The sequence below is a fragment of the Solanum stenotomum genome, chromosome 5, assembly GCF_019186545.1.
Source record: "Solanum stenotomum isolate F172 chromosome 5, ASM1918654v1, whole genome shotgun sequence".
Lineage (NCBI taxonomy): Eukaryota > Viridiplantae > Streptophyta > Magnoliopsida > Solanales > Solanaceae > Solanum > Solanum stenotomum.
The window spans coordinates 41,594,512-41,605,032 of NC_064286.1; the positions used below are offsets into that span (position 1 = coordinate 41,594,512).

Here is a 10,521-nt window from a genome sequence, read left to right on the forward strand (position 1 = left end):
AAAGTGTTTTGATAGCAAATTGTTGTTGACTAATATTTTATTTAAATATTTTGAGAGTTAAATTATGAAAAATGACAAGTATCAATGTACTTTTATCATTAAGATTACTTTATAGAGAGAAATTATTTTAAATAATTATTATTAAAAAAATATTTTTATGAAATTAAAATGTACATATTTAAATTTTTAATCAATATTATACATGATATATAAAAGAACAAATAAAATACTAATATAATATAAATATGATGATTTAAATATAATTAGAAATATTAAGTAAAATAAATTCAAAACCCCTTCCATAAATTAAATCATTACATATGAAAAAATCATCACAAAATAAATAAAATCTTTCCAAATCACAAAAATTCACAACGAATTTCATCCTTAATTTATCACACAATATTTTCATAATAGTAAAAATCTGTCTTGTAATTCTGAAGGTATAACTAGAGGCTCATTTTCTTTCTTTGTGATAAGCTTCATTAGCATGATATTAATGCCTTCATCCTACAAAATATTTTTGTTACCAATTTTTTCTAATCCGACAAAATAATACGCAAAATAATATATAAGATTGAGTTATTGGTGGCTCCGATAAGGGCTTTAGGTTGAGATTTATGTATGACGTTATTGTTGAAAGTGAAAAAAAGTTGTGAGAATTGATAAAAAGCAAATGAGAAAGTGTAGAAGGATTTCTACATTATTTTTTTTCATTTTTTTCTTGTTCATCTTTCTCTGATACCTATGAGTTCAAATTTTTAATGTATCCAGTTGGTTTTGTTTCTTAAATTAATGTATAATGTCTCTGTTTCAGCATTATGATACATTACAATTTCATCAGGCACAATGTTTTGTTTAAATATTAGTTTTGATACATAACCTTTATTGAAACACAAATTAATATGTATCATGTTCATAGTTATATATTTGGTACATAACCATTATAAATTTCGTTAGCTTTTACTATCAGATACATACACCAAACTTATTCAACTAGAAGGTTATGTATCTGTAGACATTATTCAAATATTATTGTGGATACATCAACGCTAATATTTTTATAAGAATATCAATTTGTATCATATTAATAGTTACGTATATGACACAACATTGGTAAAACAACTGGTTGATTTTTTTTTATTTTTTGTTGTTTATCAAATTTGTGTGTCTCATGTCTTTAATTATTTATCTGATACATAATTATTACCAATTGTATAATCTATCATGTATCAGTTGTTGTTATGTATCTGCAATCTTTAATTTTTGTACAGACTTATTCAAATTAGAAGGTTATATATATGTACACATTACTCAATAAATACACTTGATACATAAACCATAATGTTCTATAGCTAAAACATTGTGTATCAAATTAATATATATATCAAATTCAACAGTTTTCAAACTTTAATACATGTATCATAGACATATCAACTCATCACTATGTTATGTATCATACACACAAAAATGGAGTTAATATCTTAAAATGTCACTCAACTTTGAGAATTTATCTAGCAAAGTCATTAAACTTTATTTTGTATCAATAAAATCACTCAACTTAGGTCTTTGTATCACTAAAATTACTCTACTAAATTTATCATTAAAAAAATTGACATAGCAAAATAAATTATTTTTATGCCATATAAATATAAGCTCCATGAATAAATAATTTTTTTAAAAAAATATCATCATGATTTCTTTATGGACGAATTTAATTAGTGAAAATTACATAATGAAATTACTATATATTTAAAAGTTGAAATGTATTATGATGAGAGTTTTCCTAAATAGAAAAATAAGAGAAAAGACCCATAAAAATATTGTCATGACATTTATAAGAAAATGATATAGTCATTGGTGAGTAAAGGATCAAAATTGTCCTTTATGTTTGAGTAAAGGATCAAAGTAATCCTTGTGTTTTAACATGGAGCACAAATAGTCCTCCATATTTCAACAATTGGTACACTTTTGATACTTTTGCAAACAGCCGTCAAAATCTTAACGGTGCTTCTCTTTTTACACGTGAGAAAGGTTTCCCGCCAAAACTCACTTTTCCTTGTCTCTTCGTTTTCCTTGTTAAACCAGACTTCTCTTCCCTTTTTGCTTCAAATCAAACCCTATAATCTCAATTTTGTTCTGAATTTCATTAAAAGGTTGATCCATTTTGTGAAGAAACTATGTTGTTAAGGCACAACAATGATAGAGAATCAACTCCTACTTATGGTGAGAATTTTTTTCATCTCTAGGTCATTGTTATTGCTTTTGAGAATTATCTATTCTACATTTGAAACAAAAACATGGTAGGTTGATTATTATATCATTGCTCCAGTACGGTTGCTCTTCATAATTGGAGTTAAAGTGTTTGTTCTTCTGCATTACTTCCTAGTCACAATTTTTTCATGAGATGTTGTAAAAATAAAAGAAAAGTTTGATCAGACGTTCAACTGAAACTATATACCATTAAAAACTATAGGGAATGGTTCAATTCTTTCGATCTTTAACCTGATGTCTCAATAAAAAAGTTTTATTTGTAGAATACACTTTAACCCTCTTAATGATCCTGAATCTAGAGATTAAGATATTGAATGGTTAGATTCAAAAAAGAAACTACAAAGTATTAAGTGGTAAGAAACTCATGATAGTCTTACTATTCACAAATAGTATTAGGATCAATGGTGAAACAAAAAAAAACACTACAGAAATCAGCCAGAGTGGCAATGGCAATAGAATTTGGGTTGTAAAAAGTAATAAGATCCTCCTACATCTGCAAACGAACTATCAAATCTCAATGCCGGTGGAGGCATGGAGCGACCTACGTTGCTAAGGGTCGTTATAGCAACACAAGATGGTGCACCTAGAATGGAATCTGTAGTGTCATAGTTCACAAAGCTAGCGCAGACCGATATCACTGTGATCAGTGATGCATTCTTCAGTAGCTCCAGCTTCGTAAAAAATTAAGGCGACCCCAAAAATCATCATTATATATCTATTGGAGAACCTTCAAGTTTAAGAGAATGATTTTACTTGAACAAATTTATCGATTATAATTTTTTAAAAAGTAAAAATCAAATTCCCGAGATCTTTGATTTGATGTACTATTTTCTATTTATATAATTACGAGAATTAAATTTCTTTATTTTGAATGCAATAGTATTATATTTGATTATTAAGTTGAAGCATTTTCCATTTGTTAGTTTGTTTTATACTTTTGTAAACTACAACACCTTATGTAATATATGCTTGTTTTTTTTTATTTCAGACCCAGTACTCGAAGATTCATTTGTTAGTATAAAAATATATCATGGGGGTGTCATGAGACGTATTCCAGACAAATATTCCATTTATATATCATGGGGGTGTCATGAGACGTATTCCAGACAAATATTACATAAATGGCAGCATAGACTATATTGATTACATTAATGTGAACACGTTGAATCTTCAGGAGTTTACAATGATGGCGGAGATTTGTGGATATGCATCTGATTCAATAACCTTTTGGTACAAGTGTGGAAAGTATGGTAGAAGATGGAGACTGATTTCTATCGATTTTGAAGCCTATGCAATTAGCAAAAGTCTTCGAAAAGAGGATGTGAATGAGATTTACTTCAAGCACTTGGACTCTTATTTTAAAATGGACAATGGGATTATACCATATCAAGAAACCATTGAAGATAATGACAAGGAACAACTTACACATGAAAATTCATCTGGTGATAATTTTTGTAATTTTGAGGCAGATTTATCTGATGACGAGTTAGTCAATGGCCATGAGAAGACAAAACAGAGTATTTTGGGTGAAATAGAGCCTCTTAGTGTTGAAGTAAAGAAAAAGATGGCAGCTGTAGAGGAGATTTTAATTGTTGTGATTCTAGTGACACAAGAAGTTTGCATAGTGATTTTGAAACTGAGAGCTACAATTATCCTCAATTTAATCCAAAAATTGATGGAGATAATCCCATATTAGCTCTAGAGTTGACTTTTGGAAGCAAAAGAGAGTTCAAGGATGCTGTAGCAACACATGAGATAAAAAAAAAGGAAAGTATATCAAGTGGAACAAGAATGACAAAGAAAGAATCAGGGCAAAATGTATACATAAAGAGTGCAAATGGAAAATTATGGCATCCAAAATGCAACGGGACAAATCTTTCCAAATAAAAACATATGATCCTACACATACTTGCTAAGAGTGGCACCATGAAAATAGAACAATCACATCATCCTTCACTGCGAGAAAATACCTTAATGAAATTGGATCAAATAGAAATGGTAGCTTGACTGATTTTAGAGATAGAGTGAGTGTTGATCTAAGAGCTAAAGTGACTTTATCATAAGTTAAAAGAGCAAAGAGGAAGGCCATTTCGCTTCTCGATGGTGATATCAAGGATCAATTCAAAATGATGTGGGACTATTGCAATGAAATGGATAGGACAAATTCAGAAAGTACTATTCGTATGAAGTTCACTGATAATGAGGTTCCTGGACAACCATATAGATTTCAGAGAATATACATTTGTTTTGCTGCTTGCAAGTTCGGTTTCAAGGCTGGTTGTAGAAAAATAATAGGAGTGGATGGTTGTTGGTTGAAGGGTCCAATGTACGGAACTCAATTGTTATCTGCAGTTGAAATTGATGGTAACAATAATATATTTCCCATTTCCCACGCCATTGTTGAGAAAGAAAATAAAGAGACATGGACTTGGTTCTTGACTTATTTGGCTAGCGATTTGGATATACATGAGGATGAGGCTAGTTGGACCGTTATGTCCGACAAACAAAAAGGTCTCATTGAAGCTTTTAATGATAATTTACCATATGTTAGTTGTAGATTTTGTGTGAGACACCTTCATAACAACTTTAAAAGGGCAGGTTTTGGTAGCTTCTCATTATAAAAGGCACTTTGGGCTGCTGCAAAGGCTACTACTGTGCAACAAGTTATTGTATGCATGAATCATATGTTTGAGTTAGATCCAAATATTGCTGCTTGGTGTAATGAAAAAGAACCTAATCAATGGACAATGGCTTATTTCTCCTCAGATGCTAAATCTGACATGTTGTTGAATAACGTGTGTGAAGTATACAATAGCATGATACTTGATCCTAGAGACAAATCAATTTTGACACTTTTGGAGAAATTGAGATATCTACTCATGGCTAGAATGCTAGCTAACAGGGAGAAAGCAGAACAATGGAATCTAGGTGATGTTTGTCCCAAGATTAAAGATATATTGCTTAAAAATCAAAAGGCAGACGGAGAATATATTCCTAGAAAGTCAAATCAATGGAACTATGAAATTACAGGGGCTAGTATCATGGATAATTGGGCAGTGGACTTGGAGAAGAGAGCATGTAGTTGTAGAAAATGGAGTCTCACTGGAATCCCTTGCAACCACGTAATTGCAGCTATTTGGGCTAATCGAAAAGACACTTTTGATTATGTCTATGATTCCTACAAGGTGGAAACATACCGAAAAATATATGAGAATGCAATTTTTCCGATGAATGGCCCGCAAATGTGGCCAAAATCTAACAAACTTCCTCCGTTGCCTCCAAGGAGTTTGACAAGTACAAAGAGAGGAAGAAAGCAGAAGAAGATAAGAAAAGAAGCTGATGAAGTAGGAGCAAGTCGAACAACGATGAAAAGGAAATAAAAATCTCTAGATTGTAGTACTTGCCACAAGTCTGGTCACAACAAAAGGACTTGCAAAACTAAAGATGTGCAGCCTGAAACTACTTCTTCTGTTCGTGATAAACTACCTGTACTATCTTTTAACATCATTTTTGAATTATTTCATCATTTAATTATCTTTAGCTAATATAAAGTATATATAAAAATTTATATATATTCTGCATTCAGGTTAGACGGAGATGTTCGAAAGTTCAACAAGAAAATATGAAACAGAGAGAAGTAGGACACGGAGAAGAAATGAATTCTTCTTGGGAAAATTCACAACAAACCCAACAAAGTGGAGTTACATTATAAGAAAATACAACTTTTTTGGGTAAAAAAATGGATCATTGTGTGCTTTTCATGTTTAAACTATATTTTGCTATTGTTTTTCAGTTTCTTTTATTTTTTTGTGTAGTTTCTGCGTGAATATGGTGCTGTTTGGTGCAATTTTTGTGTTGTTTTAATGCAAATATGGTGCTGCTATTTTGGTGCAATTTTGGAGTCTGTTTTTGGAGCTTTTCTCGTGCAGTTTTGGAGCTATTTTGCTGTTGTTACGGTGATTTTCTATTGCTGTTTTTGGTGCAGTTCTAGGGCTTTCTGGTGGTGGTGTTGATGCAAGTTTAATGCTGATTTAGAGGCTATTGTGACGCTGCTGTTTTGGTGTAATTCAAATGTTGTTTTGATATTTTTCTGGTGTAATTTTGGATCTTTTCTGCTACTATGTTGGTGCAACCATAGTGTTGTATTAGTGTGAATTTCGTCCAACTATTTTGGTTCATTGTCAGTACTATTTAGGTGCAATTCTAATGTTATTTTGTTGAACTTTTGGAGTTATTTTGACGCATTGTTGGTGCTCTGCTGCGGTTTTGGTAAAGATTTACTAAAATTTTAGTGTTGTTCGTTCTAGTACAAATTTGATGTAGTTTTTCACCATCAACACATATAATATCAAAAATTTCCAGCCAACTTCTCAACAAATTGAAGCCAAACATACATACGTATCAAAACCATTACATCGCAAAAATAAAAAGATACATTTTCCTATACTACGAGAAAAACATATGTTTCTTCGAGCTTACTAATTACATTGCGAACAAGAAAAGATAGATTATTGGATTTTTCCTAATCGTTTTCTCTTCAACTTCCAGGCTTTTCTAAATTCTCCGTGCGTCTTCGAGCTTACTAATATTTAGAATGTATCCGTCATAATTGGAACAAGTAGAATGGACCAAAGCTAAATTATCACTGGGACAATTGATCGAGCACCTCGTGTGCAAGAAACTTGCTTGCAGATAAACAAGACACCAATATGCATAGCACCCTCCTCGAGTTTAAACAATCTATCATAGAGGACATAGAAGAAGACTTGGTGACCATAAAGACTGATTTTACTCTTACTCTTGTCGCAGACTTTCATTGAAGGGAGATACATTTTTCAAAAACAACAGATGCAACTGAATAAGTTTTACTTCTCCAAATAACAGTCTTTATTTTGATTTTATTTGTTTCACAGGGGAATCAAAGTTATGGAATTATGAATATCTGAAGGAAAAGAAAGGGAAGATTTAGTTGGCAATGGTGGAAACTTTTCTCACGTGTAAAAGAAAGCATCGTTAGATTTTTGACGGTTATTTGCAAGAGTATCAAAAATGTATCAATTGTTGAAACATGGAGGACTATTAGTGCTCCATGTTAAAACACAAGAATTACTTTGATCCTTTACTCAAACATAAAGGACAATTTTGATCATTTACTCGTCATTTGCTTAATAACTGCAACTATAAAATTGTTGTGATCCTTCAATTATAAAACTTTTTGACGTCTTAATAAAAAAAATTTTGCAGAATGATAATATCAATAATATTAATTATTAGGATAACGTCCGTCGTGATACATTTTAAATTTTAAATACATAATAATATTATAATATTTATTTCACTTATTAAATTCATTCATAATTTTTTTTGATGAATTTTCTTTAATTTTATTTATATGTGGGGTTAATATTGACAATTTTTTTTTCTATGTCAATATTTTTTAAAACAATAAATATAGTTGAGTGATTTAATTGGTGCAAATGTCTAAGTTGAATGATTTTATTTATATAAAAAATAAAATTTAATGACTTTACTAGATAAATTCTCAAAGTTGAATGACCTTTTAAGATATTAGCTCCACAAAAATGTTATTTGGGAAAAATTACATGTATAATGTATCTTTTATAAAATACAGTATTTCTCAAATAAAATAAGATAATGTATTTATGCACTAACTTTTAGGCATGATACATAAAGTCGAATTTATACTAAATGTATGGAAAAAGGCATAAATTTCTCCTTGAACTTGTCTCGAAAAGTCAGTTACACGCTAAAACTATCATGGTGATCTATTACACACCTATACTATTCAAACGTGAATTTTCTTACCCCCTAAAATTGACATGGCAAAAAAATAAATCAAAAATAAAAAAATAGGCGTGTCAGTTTGAAATTAAAGTTAAAAAATAAATGAATTAGAACCTCTTTTCCACCACCACCCCCCACACCTCTTCTTCTTCAAACCCCGCCCCTTGTCCTCTTCTTCTTCATTCTTTATTTTCATCACGCTTCTTTATTTTTTATCACAATCTTAAAGCACATTTTTTTGGATTCACAATTAGGTTAATTCTCATAGATTTGTTAGTGAATAATTATATTTTATCTAGAAAAAATTTAATTGATTGTTTCTATCTTTTTCCATTTTTTTTTACTTTGTTCAAGAAATTTTGGTTGTTAATCAATTTTTGGGTTTGACGGTAATAGCAGCTTTATGGGTTTGGTGGTGATGGGTAGCGGGTGACAAACATTAAAAGAGGTAATTGAAGGTGGTGAAGAAGAAAACATTGATATTAATAATGGTGGTGGTGATATTTGGTGTTGGGTGACAAAGAAGAAGAATTGAAGGTGATATAATGGTGGTGAAGAACAAAATCAATAGTGAAGGTGAGGCCGGATATGATATTCTGATGAAATGAGAATTGAAAATGGATGGGATTAGTGATGAAGAAGATATAATTATTGGAGAATCAAACCAATTAATTAGGGCTTAGTTAGAGTAAAATATAGTTAACAAAAGAAAAGAAAACAAAAAATTATAATTTATGACATGACGCTGATGTAGCGTTGATGTGGCAGCGAGTGTAATACACCACATAATATGAGAATGATGTTACACGTCTCAGGGTGGTAATAAATTCACTTTTGAGTAGTTAAGGTGTGTAATAGGTCACCGTGATAGTTTAAGCGCATAACTGACTTTTTGAAACAAGTTTAGGAGAGAATCTATGCCTTTTCCCCCTAAATGTATTGATACATAGTAGCTACCGCACAATAATGTATCGATCTCAAATCTTACTTCTTATGGGCAAATAATTACTTATTGAATGTAGAAATAAAGTACTCATCAATTTAAACAAAATACATAAATAGTAATGTATTGATAAAACTATCCATCTTGAAAACACAATTCAAAAAAGGGTTACACAACATTATAAAAGATATGGATGATCCATCAAATCTATGTATCTCTTCAGCCTTTTAATTTTGTTTGTTGTATCAATGCATAGCAGATACATTGAAAATCTAGGATCTTGTTTCTTTACCTCAATGATGTATCGAAACTTCAAATTTTTTCTCAACTCATCGATCTTTAATTCAGTTGCAATTGCTGATTTGAGATTCACAAAATCAATATTTTGACCAACAACAATTTCGTCACTTTGTATCGTTCATACCTCACCTTACTTTCCTAGATTCCGGAAAGTCTGAACAAGATCGATAGGTTCATGTTGTATCAGTACAATTTGTTGACAATTTTGATTCAAAAATTAAGATTTTTTTTGGAAGAATGAGAAGAAGAATTTTGAATTTTGAATTATGCTAGTCTGTTACAACTTACAATTTTCCAAGGTTTGAATCCCATTGCCAATTTTTCCCGTTATTTCTTCTACTATGTATCAGATTTCCAAGTTTTTCCTCATCTCATCGATCTCCAATTCAGCTGCAATGGAGGATTTGAAATTCACAAAAGAAATTGTTCGTCTGACATCTATTCCACCACTTTTGTATAATTCATAACTCACCTCGCTTTCCCAGATGCCTGAATATCTCAACAAAAGAGATATATTCATCATGTATCAGCTATTGTTTTTGACTTTTTTTGAAACTGTTACGATTTGAAAGAGATTTGAGAAAAGAATTTTTAATTACTTTAAGTTGTTACGATTTGGGAGAGATTGACATCAATTTGATTTGGGTGATTTGAGTAACTGACATTTAATTTCCTTTTTAATCTCAACAGACAAGTTGTCTAATGCATCAATAGTTATGTATCCAGATGAATGAAATGTATCCGGATGACACAAATTTGAATGAATTTTTGTAAATTTGAAAAAGGTAAGGATAGAATGTAATTTGCTCCTTACACTATGTGATTCCTAATTTTTTTTACTAATTTTATATTATTTTCTATCAATCCACAGGACATTGTATAAATGATACTATAATTAACTCTAATTAAGAAAAAACTTCAGAATATGACAAACATTCATATATATTCAAGAAAAATAACTATGTTTTATTTTTTTCATGTTATATGGATATAATTAGACTATAAATAGCAAAGTTAATTATGTACAAATAAATAATTTTTTTTATATATATTTAATATAATAAATAAATATTAAATAGGAAAGTAATTATTGATGCCTAATTAATTATGGCAGACACATTTGTGATTTTTTCCCATGTTTACCATCATCAAATTTTTCTCTTTCATCAATATTCATACATCACATACTTTCTGATTCC

General features: G+C 30.3%; 1 protein-coding gene across 1 annotated transcript; it reads left to right on the top strand.

Annotated features, from left to right (window-relative positions):
- Positions 1-4,424: 4,424 nt before the first annotated feature.
- Positions 4,425-6,309, top strand: LOC125863995 (uncharacterized). The gene is made up of 4 exons (XM_049543950.1): positions 4,425-4,820; positions 4,899-5,618; positions 6,090-6,162; positions 6,260-6,309. Exons 1-4 carry the CDS (start codon positions 4,425-4,427, stop codon positions 6,307-6,309), a joined length of 1,239 nt encoding a protein of 412 aa, XP_049399907.1.
- Positions 6,310-10,521: the final 4,212 nt, after the last annotated feature.